The sequence below is a fragment of the Carassius carassius genome, chromosome 37 (assembly GCF_963082965.1).
Source record: "Carassius carassius chromosome 37, fCarCar2.1, whole genome shotgun sequence".
Lineage (NCBI taxonomy): Eukaryota > Metazoa > Chordata > Actinopteri > Cypriniformes > Cyprinidae > Carassius > Carassius carassius.
In genome coordinates, this window is record NC_081791.1 from 25,409,979 (window position 1) to 25,427,558 (window position 17,580).

Genomic DNA, 17,580 nt, shown 5'->3' on the forward strand with positions numbered 1-17,580 from the left:
TGTTTATGATTAAATTAAATTTTTTTATGTTTTAATGTTTAACTTGTTTTTTAGTATACATAAAATAAAATGTTAACTAATAACTATTGGGCCTTTTTTGCTATATAAATATAAAACAACAGAAAAATATATAAAGAGATGTACATAAATAAAATATGCAAATAATATAAACAAAAATATAAATATATGTTCTGTCCATAAAGTTTGTTTGGGATTGTTTAATTGTTTTGTTTAAGAAGTTAATATTTTTTCTAAAACTCAAAATAATGATTAATTTAAATTTACACATTGTATCCAGTCATACAATGTTTTTTTTTAAACGAGCCTGAACAGGACACTGGAAACTAGCAAGTCTGGTCACACTAACCCAAAGCAGTCAGTGTTTAAAGAGAATTTCAAAAAAATCACATTGCATGCCATCTTTCTGGGCAATTTCAGCGTAGATCATTAAATGTCTGAGGTTTAGGCTAATGCCTCCATCTACATGCAGTTGCCCTCGTGGCCATGTCATTTCCCCTGCCCTTTTGTTTTGGGAAATTTGGATGAATGACCGACAGATGTTTACCATTTCTTTCAGAGGTCCTTAGGAAGATCATGTCAGCGGGAACACGCTGATTCTATAAAGGGAGAGATAGGGATTGAAGGAGAAGAAAGAGAGAAAAACAAGGTAAAAGATAAAGACTCCAGCATGTCGTCAGCAGCAGTCACCTTGGTTTAGTTGTATAAGTTCAGTTTGGCTTTAATCTACTCAATTACCAGTATTCGGCTGGTTTTAAGAGTACGGCCCGCAGCAAATCACTGGGTGGTGCCCCGTGGCAGCTCTGACCGCCCGTTCCACCCGGCCTGACCCCCGCTTCACTCCCAGCTCTGTTTGTAGTTATTAGAAGATGAATTCGCCACGCTATTAAACTCGGCAGATGTTTCAAAACTTCGGACAGGACTTCAGTATCTCAGACCTGGGCTATGCCTTTAATCAATTAGGCTTTTACTATATGTAACTCATAACCCACATGCAAGCTCTAAATATTAAACCCGATTGGATTTTGCACAGATTAGGGTTAGAAGATCAAACGTATTACATCGGAGGTGAAATACAACCAGAAAGCCGCTGACATAATTGATTTATCAAGTGTGAATAATTCAAATACTACAAAATCTGTGACAATTCACCCCTCAAAATTAAAGAGAAATATTACATTATATGGATGTATACTGAATTTTTGCAGTATGATCATGACAATTAAGCACATTTTTTAATCCTCATTTTCATTAGCATAATGGAAACATTTGTTTGATTTATGTATTTTTAAAAAATATTTTGTGGTAATGTTATACAGTAAACAAGTAATAGAAAAATATTTTGAAATATGTAACAAAATAAATTCTAGATTTTATCATAGAATTTTTTGTAATACAGTAAAAATACTGTGTTAATAACAGTATAATAACAGTTACCTAATTTAAAAAAAGCTAAATTCCTAAAAAGCTAATATATATATACATAAAATTACTGATATTGAAGTAATTTTATGTAATTTTCCACCCACTTTTCATTACAATAGTTTAATTTGCATAATTTTTAATCAACTGTGTTAATGCAATTCTGTTTACAAAATACTGTATTAAAAGCAACAGAAACCTAATTTGAAATATATGAATAACAAAATAAATTCTAGAGGCAAAGATATGTTCACGAGAATTTGGTGAGGAAAACAGTAAAATAATGCTCTAATGGATTTTCTTTATGCAAAACATGCAAATATAAATATATATTTTTCTTTTATGTTTGGGGTGAGAAGAATGTGAGCTGGACATGCTTTCATTAATTCACACATGAGGTTGCCTAATAATGACGTTTTTTTTTTTTTTTTTTTACTGTGCTTTTTTAACAAAACCAGATTGAGCGCAGCATGTGTGAGCTGTCTTTCTGTGTAAAATCAACATTTTCAAGAAAATTAGCCCGGTGGGTAATTGGAGACTGCGGACGTGTCTCAAATTTCATGTTCTCAGACTTCGCAGGGGGAAACCAACAGTGCAATTCCCTTACAATAGGCTTCAGTCTGCACGGCAGAAAGGCAACAGTTGAACAAAAGGCAACACTAAATACCAGAGTGGAATTAGGCAGGATTACTAATAACCAACCACTGGCCTCGGGTCACATGTTTCAGTCATTCAAAATGATTGACAGCTCTTTTCAGCATTAAAAGTTTAAAGACCTTTTTGATCCACTGGTAACTTTAATAAATAAATAAATACAAGCCAAATATTCGATGTTGGAGTTTTAGATATATAACAAAACTATGCTCTAGTGTGTGAAAACCTTACATTTTCATTATAGCACAATCTTCATTTTACATATACATATAAAGCTTGTTATGTCTTACCGCCCCACTGAGGGGTCAAATTGCCCTAATCTCAGGGGAAGGTAAACAGCTAAAGCATTGAGAGGTATGAGATGCCATTTGTCAGAAGATCTCAATTCCTAACAATGAGTGAGCTGATTAGCAAACCAACCTTTTCAACAATGATAAGATCTCCAACCTGGATGCCACTACTTTTCACCTTCATGGTTCCTGCGGAAAGAGATAAAGAGAAATTCAGACTGATGCATTTTTTTGTGTGTGTAAACTGTAGCTGAACCATTGGATGATTATTTTAAACATTTAATCCGTCTGAAAAAGCAATGCCTAATACCTGAAAGTTCCCACAATTTTTAGGGCAATTTCTAGCAAGTTGCATATTTCAGAGCAAAGTAAATAGGTAAAAAAATATTATATACGGATAATTTTGCCAATACTCACTTGAAAACTGAGGTATGCATGCTTAGATCAATGAGGCCTACGATCAATCAGTTACAAAAATAAATACAAAACCTGTGCTAAGTGAAAAGTTGACAGAGATTGAATTCAATTTTTTTATAATAATTTAGCTTAATGAGAAATTGTAGGTCAGTCATTTTTAACAAGAAACACCCCAAGTGTAATAAGATTGAAAAAAAGAATAATAAAATGAATAAAAAAGTATAAAAATCTGAAAAAGCAATGCCTAAAATCTAAAAATTTTCAATTGATTTAGTTTCCACAACTTTTCAGCAATTCCAGTGATTTCTAGCCAACTGCATGATTGAGATCAAATCACATCTACAAAAGCTCATACTTTAAAAATAAATTCCCAGATATTCCCAGGATTTCCATGACTTTCTGTTCAATCCTCATACATTTGTGCATTAGAAAAGGTGCATTAGATTCCCCATTAAACAAATTATTAATAAACAATTAATAAAAAAATTTATAAACAAACTATTGCATAATAGGAATAAATGTAATAATAAAAGCATCTGTCAGAGGTTTCACCCATGGTCCTAAATCTGCATATTTCACGATAAAACCTCCAGTGAAGACTCACATATTTAAGCCTTCTTTAAGTCCCCATTCAGATTTCTCAAAAGCTCCGAGTGCATATGAGATTTCCATTTGTTTTTAGACAATACCCTCCTATGAGGCTTTACAAGAGTGCTGTGAGAACGATCTCTCAATCCATTGAAAGTGCACAACTAAAATTGTTTGGAAAAGGTCAGGGACCTTTAACCCCTGTGGAGACCTTTACCAATGCATATGTAAGACATTAGCACATATGTATATGTGCATTCTTTTTAGAATAAAAGGACACTCTTATTGCACTTAGCTCAGTACTGTTACAGATTTATTTTTTTATACAAACGAACAATTAAATTAGTGTTGGTTTATATTGGGTTTTGATTAATTATTCTTTCAATTAAGCCTATATTTTATCCCTACACTTGCTCCACTGGTTTAAACCATTCCCCTACAGGTTGGTCACTTGGTATCGTCCCCTTAAATTTCGAACTTCCAGAAACCAGGAAAAACAGTGTTCTGCTCCGGAAGGTGTGACCTGCGACCATAAATCCCACACCCACCTTTAATGGTGTGAGTCTATTAAAAACAGGAGTTGAGGGCCAGTTTAAATATGATGAACTTTGATGTTTTTCATCCCTGTTGGTCTGGGCAGGGCAATCACAAGGCCTCCCAGGTAGCCAGCAAATGCCACAGCGCCGCTCTATGAGCCTTATATGGAGGCCGTTACTGCCGAGCGTGCATTCACTGGGTTTATGAGAGAAGAGAGCCTGCCAGATCAAAGGAAGGCATGTGATGGGAACGGCAGGAGGTTCTCTTCCTTTTTATTGTCAAACGTTTTTCATCCCCCGGTATATGATACAATTTACATCCCTACCTCAATTTAAAGACAAACAGCAGTCTGTTTTATTGCTGATGCATCTGTAACTTTAGCAAGCCATATATGATTTTTTTTTTTATGGAAATTTTATTTATGATGAAAGAAGGTTGCAAACTTCCTTGTGTTGTGCTGAACATGCTTTCTGAAAAACCCAATTTGGTGTTCTTGTAAATTTTGCATTATGCCACATTACCACCAAATACTTGAATTTTTGTCAACTTGTTTTCTTTCAGTTAGCAAAGGATTTGTGTTTCTTCTTAGAACTAATTGATTGAAACAGAGCATTATTTGTAGACAATTTTGTCAATATTCACTCAAAAACTAAGGAGCATAAGCTTAGATCAATGAGGCCTACCATCAAACCTTTGCTAAATGAAAGAAAATAAGTTTACAGAAAGATTGAATCCAAGATTTAACAATAATACAGCAAACAAGAAATGTATAATCAAGTTTTTGTAGGCCGGTCATTTTTGATCAGGAATACCACATGTATATCAAAAAATACACACACACACACACACACATTTATGGGGAAGTTGTTATAACCTGTATCAGGAAAGTCTGAAAATAAAATTCAAAATTCACACAAAAAAAAAAAAATACTAAATTGTTTAGCAACAAAAACAATGACAACAACATATATTTAACTTATTGCAAACATTCTGTAAAAATGTTTTATAATTCCATTTACAACACGTAATGTATAACGTTATAACTATGGCAAACATACAGCACTACAGAAATAACAAATCTGTATCTTGAATTGAATGCACACTGCTAGACTTTCATTGATATGTATGAGAACAACGTTAAAATGCAATATTGCATCTACAGCAAAAAAAAAATCATGTTAAAAAGAAAATGCATGAAAAAAAAAAAAACCCAAACAAATCTGATTGCTCATTGCAAACATTTGCAACACGCATTTAGTGCCTACATTACAAATCCATGTGCACTGAATCAACCTAAAAACATTTAGGTCTACAACACACAACAACAAAAAGTGATTGCTAATTAAGAAGGCATTTACACAACAAATCACTGCATAGAGAATCATCATTCAAATCTACGCCAAACAATAAAACGGAAACATTAAAAATATACAAAACCAGCAAATAACTCTCTCCCGCTGATTGCTCACTTCGCAACATTTACAACACACATTTACCTAACAAATCAAGCCATAAGGAATCAGCTTCATCTAATAAATCTACAACAAAAAAATGCTTTATAGGTGGAAACAATGGCTCACCTCTTGTGGAGAGTTTACTGTAGATCTGTGAATTGACCTCTTTGTCCCGTAGGAAACATCGCATCTCCTCGACAGCTTCCCTCGCGATCGTAATGATCAAAACAAACCCCTTTTGAAAAACAAAGCAAAAAATGCATAAAATCTGACCATGATCATTTATATTAATAAGCCTATTTATCATGACAAAACGGTGGTCGGACTCACCAGAGGAACCCAGTACGTGTACAGAGCCCCTAATCTGAGCTCATTCACAAACTGTGAGCAGGCCAGCAGAAGAAAGTACAGGTTGAAGAAGTATTTGAACTGGTTAAACAACACCTGTAAACACAAACACACGATAAGACATGAGATGACTTTAGTTTGAACAAAATATGATATATAGCATGGTACTGAATATTCATACACTACCATTCAAAGGTTTGGTATTGGTTAGATTTTATGCTCACCAAATTTCCTTTTATATGATCAAAAATACAGTAAAAAAAGTAATATAGTGAGATATTCTTACAATTTAAAATAACCGTTTTGTTATAATATGTTGTAAAATTTAATTCATTCCTGTGATGCAAAGCTAAAAAAAAATTTTAGCAACATTACTCCAATCTTCAGTGTGACACAATCCTTCAGAAATCATTCTAATATGCTCAATATTTCCTTTTATTATCAATATTGAAAAGAGCTGTGATGCTTAGTTTTATATTATATAATTATATATATTTATATATCATGCTATTACCATAATATATGTCCAAAAAAGCATGGTGGTACTACTGCAGCACTTTTTTTGTTAGTGATATTAAATGACTTCTTGAAACGTTTTCAAATTCATTTCAACATATTTCCATCTACTATAATAAACATATTGGCTCACGTAGCAACCGCTGTTCATCTAGAATTGCATTTGTTTTGACGATGCCAAACAGAGTTTAAAGTGTTTACTCTAAACCACCTCGCTGTTTGTTTTTCGCTATGTGCCAGAGTTCTGGGCACTCATTTGCAAAACATTCAGAATTGAACGCCGATTATCATTTGTCCTTCAAATCATTCAAAACAACCAGAAGGCATTTGCAATGCAAAAAAAATGTCTTTCCATACAGCAATCTGGACAAGGTTGTTTTTAAAGTGGCGCACTGCGTGGCATAAGGAAATGAGATTTGCACATTTTCTGCAGTGAAAAGCCAGTGCCACTTTTGCTAAATTTGGCTCCCAGTTGTCAGGGTGTTCTGGGTCATTGGTAGGATGTGATTAAGTGGTTACAATACAATATCAGCTTAAATGTTTCAAATAGCTCATATGCAGCTGTTAACCACCAGAGCAATTAAAGAACATGTTAGCAAGACAGACCATTGCTTAACACGTTCTTGAATTACTCTGGTGGTGCTCTCTACACGTTCGTAGTCACTCACCCCTGGCAGGAAGGTGAAGAAATTGTATTTTTGGTTGTTTATGACATTTCTTGGGTATCTCTGCTCTCTCTTTTCTGGATGGCCCAACCACACGGTCCGAGGACGGAAATCTCCCCCTCCGCAGCATCTGGACCACGGGCAGCAGCTGAAAATACAACATCATCATCAACATTACATGTGGCCTTGATTCACAAAGTGCTTCAATTAATACAGAAATGCATTAAAGCAAGCCCTTCACGACCCTTTACCAGAAAGAAAATTCACCTCCAGATACTGGAATTTAACTGCAGCCACAGAATTATAATCAAGCAACAAAACAGTGTTAGTAAATATTAGCTTTTTTTTTAACCAACACCTTCATCAAACAAACTGGGTATATTGGGTATTGTACTTCCGTATATGTAAAGCATAACTGATTGAGAACAGCTTATAGAAAGCTTATAAAATCCATTTAAGGCAAACCATGAGTACATGAGCTATATCTGACTTGAAAATAATTTCGAAACAATATTAAGATTACAGTTTTGCATTAAACAGACATTTTTGTGTTAATTTTTTAATAATGTAAAACAAACCCACAGCAGCAACAATCCCTGTGTTGAAGTATAAGGGATTACTCTTAGTTTTCTTATAATTATCTCATGCAATTGCATGTACAGACTACAGAAAAATTATTTAACAATAGTGGATACAGCACCAAAGATGTATGTTTTTAATGTAATCTCCCTTAAAATACTTTGGTCTGTTCAAGAATAATTCATGCAATTTTATATCATTTATTTGAAAGAATTAAAAGTGCAGTTTCATGTCTATCCTAGGCCTTTAAGAAAATACTACATCTCCATGTTAGTACTGTGGTACTTTTTTTGCTTGGTGAAGGCAACCACAATTATGGCATTTTGACAGAAACTTTGGTTATCGTGGTGATTTTATTTCTAAGTGCGTATAAACAGCAGGACATTATATTGCTATCAGAGCTTTATCATGGTCTTCAAGTGGCGCACATCCTAACAAAAGGCATTAAATGCATCACACCGAAAATATTAGGTTAAAAAAAAGAGCGTGACAGAATACATAGGGAGACATTTTTATGCTTTCCTTTAAACATTTGTGACGCATCCTTGACAACAATTCACCTGTGTCCCGGAACAAGGATGTGCACTTGTCTCTACAACTCTAATATCGCTCAGACGACATCTTCATAGCGAATAATCAATGATACATTAGAAATATAGCGCTGTTCAGGGTCATGTCGCGATATAATGTCGTTATCAACATAATTTTGCGGGTTAAGTGTAGCTGGGCTGTTAGCCACTAATGCTATGCTTCATATATCGGCCATAAACAAGCTTTCATTTTCCATGCGACGCGTTTTTGTTGTCATTTAACGTCGTTTCGTGCTCTTACCCGTCTCTTCGTTTGTTGTCATGTCGTTTTTTGTGTCGGACAGGCTGCAGCGGAATGTTATCCGTCATTGTTGTCCACAGTGGAGCAGCACACAGCGCGCGCTGGGCGGAGGCTGATGGGTGACGTAGGGCTGCGCCGCGCGCACCACAGGATGGCCTTTGTGTTATTAGTAATTATTATTAGTATATATATTAGTAAGTTATTAGTGTGTATTGTTATTATTATTATTATTATTATTATTAAAAATTAGTCTCACAAACTGAAATGGATATGCTTAATGACATCGTAAATATGTGACCATGTGCCATAAGGGTCCATTTAAATATTTTTTTTTTTTAGATGTATACATCAATACATCAAGCTGAATAAATACATTTTCTCTTGATGTATGGTTTGTTGGGATGGGACAATATTTGGCTGAGATGCAACTGTTTGAAAATCTAAAAATTGAGGGTGCAAAAAAATAAAATAAAATAAATAAATAAAGCCTTTTAAAGTTGTCCAAATTAAGTACTTAGCAATAATAATACTAAACAAGTTAAGTTTTGGTATAGCCCATTAATGGTTGGAAATTTACAAATGTCTTCATGGAACACGATCTTCACTTAATTATTCTAATGCTTTTTGCCATAGAAGAAAATCAATAATTATGACCCATACAATGTATTGTTGACTATTGCTACAAATAAATTTGTGCTACTGATGACTGATTTTGTGCTCCAGAGTCACAAATGACTAATAAATATTCTGTAGTTTCACCATACTAGTTGTATGGTAGTATAACATATCCTGCTTTTCAGCTTTTAAAAATTTAAAATTCGAATTAAAAAAAAAAATTTAAACTGACAACAGACCACATTAACATATCCATAATCCATATGCATATCCATGTGAGGAAGTTGTTGCCTATTGGTTAGAGAGTTTGATTCCTAACCCTAGGGTTGTGGTTTGAGTCTTGGGCCAGCAATACCTCGACTTAGGTGCCCTTGAGCAAGGCATCGCACCCCCAACTGCTCCCCGGGCACGACATCATAAATGACTGCCCACTGCTCCGTGTGTGTGTGTGTGTGTTCAATGTGGTGTGGGTGCACTTTGGATGGGTTAAACGCAGAGCACGGATTCGGAGTATGGGTCACCATACTTGGCTGTATGTCACGTTCACTTTAAACCATTGTAAATAACTCAAAATATCCAAAAGTACCATCACTTTTTATTTTGCCATACAGTACCATGGTACACAAAGTTTGTGTAGTTTTAATGAGCATTTAATAGCATAATATTCCAAGTACCATGGAGTGCAGTGTAAACACCATGATAGCACTAGTACTTTTGTAAAGGCACTAAAAGGTTTAGACTAACTTTAAATAAAATCAGATACTTTTAATAGCATCTATTCAGTTCTGTTCGCCCTCATTCTAAACAAATTTCTGCTTCAAACATGATAGTGAATTTTCCTGCATTGTAATCAATTTAGACAAGTATCTCTCCCTCTCTATTATTCCCCTTAATGTCCTCAAGTCTCTTCTGTAACAGTAATGAGATGTTGATTTATACACAAAGTCTTGGAAAAGTCATCCTTGGTTTTATTCTCAAAATATCGGAATGGAAGGGGAACAAACAAAAAAGCAAACATTTACAAAAAGTCTACACTGTAAACAAGCCTAAAACGGACTCAACATTTGAACAATCATACAGACATGACCCCATTTAACCAAGATCTGACACCACCTTTTTTTCCCCCTTCTTTTTTTACATCTAGAAAAAAAAGGCACAACTTGGTAAAAGGCATATTAGAGCATGTACAGGAGGAGTCTGCCTATTTTGAACAAGTGTTGTGCAAAGTGTCTGGCGATACATTCATTATATTACAGAAATCAGCAGGTTACAGGGCACAATGCAACCATAACTCCAAACACAATGCAAAAAAAAAAAAAAAAGGAAAAGGAAAAATTCTAAATGAGGTAGAGATTTGACCAGCGTAAAGTCTTTACGGTTTCGATACTCTGCGTGCATACACGCGTTCATTCCTTTAACTCAAGAATGCATGGCTACGATCTCAAAAACCTTTCCCCACAACATCACACAACTGGGTAGCAAACCATGACTTTTCCCCCAGAATAAGAATGACTGCTGAGGTTTTGGGACTAGATTTGCATGCCTGCTTAGCTCACAAATATAAAATACATGGTAAATGGCAAATTTACAGAATTCTAAAACTCTCTGGGTCCTAAAACGGCAGCAAGCAAGCAAATGAGCTTTAAGTGACGAGCCCAAGAAACAAACGTTCATCAAATAATCGCCATAAGCCTGGTTTATATCAGATCTTAGCAGAATGAGGAAAAATAAAGTGCAAGGAATGATTAGGCATTTCAGTATTACACCGGCCTTTTGACCTCCTATTAAAAGGTCTCATGTGAAAGCGACTCAATCTAATATTTGATAAAGATCACTGAAAGCAAGAAAGTGACTACCATATTAAAATCACAAAAAAAAAAAAAAAAAAAAAAATATAGCATATTGTGGTCTAAATAAAAGGCATTGATTACAATCCTGTGGTGTCTTTTGTGAGGGCGAGGAAAATACAGAGGAGCGAGAAATGTACTCCAAGATAGGCACTTAGCAAAATATTTTTTGGTATTAAGCGCAAAAAAACTATAAAAGTAAAAAAAAAAAAAAAAAAAAAAAAAGGTATAATAATAATTAATAACTTAGTGAAATCCAGTTTCAAAACAAACCTACACTACTACTACTTCTCATTAAGTCAATCAATTAAACTGTAATCTTCAGTAGATTGTGTGGAACGGTCAATTTATCTAGGCACGTATTCCACAAATACCTTTGTTTAATGACATCTATGCCATGGATATTATTTTTGACTAATAAAGTTTATTTGAACAACTAACAACAGGACCAGGAGTAGTCAAGCAGAGATGAACAAGATGTTAACGGTTAAAACATTGAGATCTCTGGTCACCTGTGGCTGAGATCATCCTGAGGGTCAAAGAGCTGAGCCCAATGTAACGATCACCAATGAGACTGCTCTGGAATAAAGCTATTTCAAGTAAGACTTACATTCAACTTCTAGAAATAAAACTGACAAAATACCCGCATATATTAGAGAGGGAAAGGGGAAAAGAAAAACCCTACAGTAGTTAGATCAGATTCAACTAGAAGAAATCGATAGCATGCAAGTGTCCAATATGGAAGGCATGGCCCATTTTAGGGCATAGGCTCATTTAACAAGGGTATGTAAATTTTCAACCTCTTAAAAGCAATGTTACATGTAGGAATTGATTGTACCAACTAATAAATAGCCCAGTTCCTAACATTTCAGCAGGCTCATTAGGCACAAATGCAGACCGTTGATTGTGAACATCTGTAGTCCTTTTACTGTTTAATTCACTCTACCCTCCTCCATAAAATGTGGAAACTTTGCTATGCTGTCAGAGCCATTCTTTTCCATTTCTGCAATTGTGCCAGGGATGCCCATCTGAGAGGTCTCCATCTTGGTTATTCCCCCAGTTGAACCCAACAAAGGTCCTCCAGCGAGACTTCCTGGGAGAGGGATGCCGCCGTTTTGGATGACTGAAATCTCATTGGTCTTCATGGTCAGCCCGTTTGTGAAGGCAGCGGCGTACTGGTTCCACATCGACGGGTCGAAATTAATTGGTGGGGGAATCAAATCCTTTGGGGGTGGCAGCATGTCTGGTTTCATCTTGGACTCTGCGCCCATGGCCATCAAAGCCATTGGGTTATCCAACGAGAGCCGCTGACCCCGCCTTGCGGTGTTATTCCACATGTGGGTCCCAACATGCACCTGTAAAATAGGAAACAACAATCGGTAAGACTTATTGCAGTATACACAAGATATTCGACTTTTAATCTATTCGCAAAAAAAAAATAAAAAAATACAAAGTCGAAAAGACATCTTCACCTTAAGGTTTCCCTTTGTTGTGAAAGCCCTGCCACAAATTGTACAAACGAAAGGCTTCTCGCCTGTGTGTGTACGTTCATGGATTTGCAGGGCGCTGGCAGATGAGAAGTTCTTCCCACAAGAGTTACAGAGATGTTGCTTGGTGGAGCGACGAGGAGCACTAGAAGTCGCAGGAGGAGTTGCAGCTCCTTGGGGCAGCTGGGAGCTGTACAGGCCATGAGCACCCATAGGAGTCTCAGGAGGAATCTGCATCTCCAGTTTGACAAGACTTGGAGGCACCCTCATGAATGGTAATTGACTAGAACCTAAGAAAGAATAAAAAAATAAGTAAAAAAAATAAAAAAATAAAAACGTATAGGGGAAAATATCAAGAAGAAATGTCAGTGTGATGTTTAGGGTGTTGAAATTTAACCTACCATATTCGCCATTGGAGAAGGACAGGCCTGGCTCCTCTTTGATTGGTTTCAGATTAAAACTCGACGTCAAGTCCAGTGCTCCACTGTTTTCGCCAAAATCTTGAGGTGCATCTAAGTCTGTTTTGGATTGGAATCCATCATCTGGGTTTGTGGATTCTGGTGATTTTGACTGTCCATTACTGAGGGGACCATCTATTGGGGACGAAGAGTGAAAGGACACGGAATCAGACACAGCCGGACTGCGGCCATTCTTGTAGTCCATTTCTACAGCCCCTGAAGGAGAATCTTTCAGCCCACTATCGCTCTCAGAAGCTGTGCTGCTTTGCCGTTGCAGGTTCAGTGCAGAGGTGAGGCTCTTCATGTGGTTCTCCAGGGCGGCGATGCCTGTAAACATAGAAGGTGGACCTTGGAAAGTCAGATCTTCTTTGGCACCAGGCTGGGGCTCTGTAGAGATGTTCAGCTTCTCTTGATTGTCCAAATCCAAGTCTTGCTCTTCCATACTTTCTTCATGGCCAGTGGAGTCAATGTTCTTATCCTCAGTCATGCTAGCATCCAGTGCTTCAGGACTTTCAAACTGATTCTCTGGCAGAGGGGTGTTGGGAATCTGGCCACCCATGTGCATGCGAATATGCTGCTGGAGGACGACAGCATTGGTGAACTTCTTATGACAAATCGGGCACGAGTGTTGCATCTTAAGGGGAGTGTTGGCCCGGTGAACGCCATAATGAGCTTTAAGGTTGCCCTTGGTGGAGAAAGCCCGGCCACAAATTTTGCATTTGTAAGGTCGCTCACCAGTGTGTGTGCGGTAATGCATTTTGAGGGAACTTTGGCAGCTCAGCACTCTATGGCAAATAACACATTCATTAGGGTCATTTGTCCTCGTCTCCAAGCCATCCACCATCTGCTGCAGTTTTGCAGTACCAGAGCCATTTTCGCCATGTAGACTGTTAACGTTTATGTGGTGCAATCCAGCCAGTGCATCTGAGGAATCTTTGCTTTGATCCAGTCCCACCATCTCCTGACCGAACATGCCAGAAGAAATAGATGCACCGTCACTGCCAGATGAAGAAGGCCTCTGAGAGTAGAGGTCCCCACCTACTGGTACATCATAGGAGGGCTTGAATCCTTGGAGCACTGGTGGATGGAGACTTGTGGAGGGAAGCCCCAGCACTGGTTTGGTGTCAGTAAAATTGCTCTCATCGAAGGGCACAGACATGCCATAAGGGATGCCACTGTGTGTCGGCATGTTGTCTAGGTGTTCTGGTACAGGATGTGGATTCATCTTGATGTGTGGGTATTTTTCTTTGTGCCTCTGGAAATGCACTTTGAGGTTTCCTTTGGTTGTGAAACGGTTTCCACAGATGTTACATTTAAAAGGCCTTTCGCCAGTGTGTGAGCGCAAGTGGATTTGGAGAGCACTGTCATTTCCAAATGTCTTCCCACAGAACTTGCATTTGTGCTTGAACATATGTTCACCAGAGCCATTTTTGGACTCCGACATGGCAGGGATCTTATTTTTTGCCTTTTTAGATGAATCCATGCTTGCTGCAAGGGTATTAAAGGGACTCTGCAAACCCATGACCCCTGGAGATTGAGGAAGGAGCGCTGGAAGCCGACTAGTTAAATCGGGGAGTCCCTTCAACTCTGCTTTTAAGGGCACCGAGCCCAAACCTCCAGCGAGGGATGTGGGGATGGTGGCTGATTGAGGTAGCTTTGCTTGTTTTAAGGCTTCCAAAGACAAGTTCTGGGAGCCCGTCCGTTTGCCAATGAGGGCAGCTGCGGCCGAAAGCTGCTGTGATAGATGTGCACCCAGTGCTTTCAGTGGATCCACAGCGGCACCCAGTGCGGAGTGGAAACTCTGAGGTGTCATCATGGCCACTTGGAGGCGTATCTGCTCGGTTAGCTGAATCTGCTGCAGTTGCTGCTGCTGGAGACTGACCAGCTGTTCCAGGATCATGGGGATTGCAAGAAGGGCATCTTGGTGTGGTTGTGGGGGTGGAGACTTCTGATTAGATGAATTGGATGAGTGTTGGGTTACAGCAACTTTAGTAGCAGCCATGGACTCAAGAGTCACATTAGAGTCTTGTAATTTGGAAGATGCCATGTACCCCCCTTCTGAACTGCCAGACACATTCTGATCTTGATTTGAAGGGTCATCCTGGTTCAGCATGAGTTGTTCGTCCATCTCCTCAGAATCTGCACTCTGCTTTGAATGGGAATTACTGGTTGACTGATCCCCATTATCACCCAGGAAATCTCCCGGAGAATGCTGGGCGAACTCGGAGGGCACTTCATTCCCATCTGCATCTTTCATGATCACGACCTGCTGACTCTTAGTGCAATTTCTCTCATGTTCGAGAAACTCTGCCTCATCGAAGAACTCTGCGCAACATTTGTCACAAACCCTCGTCTCCTCTGATCGTCGTCTCTTAGCCTCATTACCATCCTCCTCACCTTGACCGTTGTGAAAGATCCCTGCAGCAAAAGATAACTTATTATTCAAGACCAAAGGATAATGTGTTGTAAATATTGAACAAATTCTAGATAAATATAATGTTACCAGTACTCACAGTTGAAAAGCAAGGCATAAAGTGATTTATTTTTTTAAACAAGAGGCAATTAAAACTTACAGAGGTAGTTTAATTTTACTTGGGACTTATGTTCTGAAGTCATGCATTAAGTGACATATTTGGGTTTTTTAATTTGCATAGACCAGATGTTATATAAACTCTAGATGCTTTTGTAAAAAGCCACATTTAAAGCGCTTCAGTTAATCCCACCAGATGAGGGCAGCATGTTCAAGAATTTTTTTTAATCCAATTTGTACTAGAAATAAATTTAACAATACAAAAAGACAAACTGCATATTAAATAAACTTCCTCCATCGGTTACATTGTTCCTCAACAGTAAAATGCACATGGCTCATAAAGCACAGCACTTAACTGATGTTCATTGTTGTTAGGCAGTCCTAATAATAAAAATAATAATAAAAAGCTGATAAGAGGTGTATAGCAGCCAGTTGGTCTTTCTAGTTGCAGAAAATGCAAAGCAAATCAAATTAAGCTGCAGCACCATTAGAAAGGCCCTTTTAACAGGGCCATTGTTAAATGCAAATTTCATCATCTCTTATGAAAGGGAAAGACCACCTGTTAACATTCTGACAGTGAAACTGGACGTGTTAATTGTTCACTAGACAACTTCAGATATAAAGAAAACAAGTTGCATTGTTCTCAGAGCTACTAGACAAATCAAACAGCACATCTATTTTAGAAAAAAGCAAATAACGATAAGACTTTTTTTTAAACTAAATTCACTTTCAAAAACGGGTGGTGGTACAATTGATTACATGTTCAAAAAAGTAAAAAAAAATAAAATGGCAGTGAAAATAAGATAAAACGATCCGATTAAAACAAACCAAATGTGCCAGAAATTAATCATGTTTCAACCATGTGTTTAGGGTTAGTCGACTGGGTACATTGTAACCCCTGCGCGCTGTTCTGCTCACCACAAGGGGGCGTTTGATCAATGTACAAGGGATACAATGTGTCTTTACTGATACCTTCACAGCGTTACACATTGATTGTACCTTAACTGAAAGGGAATTACACATGAAACATTTTATAACGCAGACTGAAATTAAAACCAACTGTAAGGAAACAAGACAAACACAATCCATCCCTCAGTACATGTAAATAACCAAATACATCTATGCCATCTTTACGAATAACCACATTACAGTATGTCGTGGATAAGAGTCATGTAGTTTACATTTACACCCCCCCCCCCCCCCATTACACACAACTTCATTTCCATCCCCCCATTCACATCTCCATATGCGACCAAAAGAAACTGTGGGGGATTTATTGCTTTGTGGTCAAGCTTGCTCGCGACTCACATTTCATGCCGACCTGTTGAGCACCTTTGTTTAACAGTGGTCAGTGATACCAATACGCCACATCAAATATTAACACACAAGCACAGTCTGGAATATACGTATACATTTATCAGCCAGTGATCCAACTGGTCGACGCAAAAACACATTTAACGAAATTAAATAACAATAATGTAATTTCAGTGGGTAAATATTTCCCCTCTCACCTTAGAAATAACTTTATCATAGTTTTGAATCAACGTAAAACTAAAAGCATGGCTGACTCGACAAACGTAAAAACGCCGTTAAACATCAGAAAAATCGTAAAAATGTAAACAAAATAGCTAAACTTAATCAACAAACAAAAAAAAAACAAAAAAAGACAACGTGTTTTTTTTTACTCGGTTGGTGAAATTGTCACGATAAAAAGTGACCGAAGTTTTATCGCATTAGTATCGAATTTGATTAATAAAACAACTTTCTGGTTGATTTAGCGATTTATAAAACCACATTACCTCGATATCAAGACTCGTGAACCCACTGACGCCGAATTTCGTGATTCAGGTATGAAATTAAACATTCAACCCACAGTAGCCTACACGAGCACAGAATTATACAGAAAGTTTGTGTCGCCTCAAACTTACCGTTTAGTGTCGAAGCGGGATCGTCTGAATTGATATGCTGTGGTTTGGATTGCTTGCGCCGCGACATGGTAACCTACAACCATCAGGGGCGAGTAGTAAGACTATTTAGTCCCTCTCCTTTAGAAATTCTCCAGGTTGGGGGAAATTAGCCCCTTGAGTAGAAATGCGCATGTCAAAGTAATTATTATTATCAATAATGCATTGCGATTTATCATGCTCTTCTGACAGCTGATTGGCTCCGGTCCAAAGTACTCGCGCATTATTCAAATGAGGCTTCATTGATGAGAAATGCAGAGTCGAGAGAAAGGGGGAGGAGACTTGAAAGAGAGAGAGAGAGAGAGAGAGAGGGAGGGAGGGAGGGAAGAGTGATACTGGAGAGAAAGAGAGAGAGGGGTG

The 17,580-nt window shown here is 37.6% G+C and overlaps 2 protein-coding genes across 2 annotated transcripts in view; both read right to left on the reverse strand.

The window, feature by feature from the left end:
- The window catches only part of LOC132118647 (probable phospholipid-transporting ATPase IIA), a 50,737-nt gene extending 42,285 nt beyond the window's left edge, over positions 1-8,452 (reverse strand). The window contains exons 1-6 of the mRNA XM_059528620.1: positions 8,320-8,452; positions 6,913-7,057; positions 5,711-5,824; positions 5,507-5,615; positions 2,515-2,573; positions 566-617 (exon numbers count right to left, since the gene is read on the reverse strand). Of these exons, the coding sequence (XP_059384603.1) occupies positions 566-617; positions 2,515-2,573; positions 5,507-5,615; positions 5,711-5,824; positions 6,913-7,057; positions 8,320-8,387 (547 nt within the window). The 5' untranslated portion in view covers positions 8,388-8,452. The remainder of the gene's footprint in view (positions 1-565; positions 618-2,514; positions 2,574-5,506; positions 5,616-5,710; positions 5,825-6,912; positions 7,058-8,319) is intronic.
- A 1,429-nt stretch (positions 8,453-9,881) lies between these two features.
- On the reverse strand, positions 9,882-17,368 carry LOC132118510 (sal-like protein 4). Its single transcript, XM_059528394.1, has 4 exons — positions 17,185-17,368; positions 12,670-15,144; positions 12,254-12,558; positions 9,882-12,136 (listed from the first exon to the last, which is right to left on the reverse strand). Exons 1-4 carry the CDS (start codon positions 17,249-17,251, stop codon positions 11,714-11,716), a joined length of 3,270 nt encoding a protein of 1,089 aa, XP_059384377.1. The 5' UTR covers positions 17,252-17,368; the 3' UTR covers positions 9,882-11,713.
- Positions 17,369-17,580: the final 212 nt, after the last annotated feature.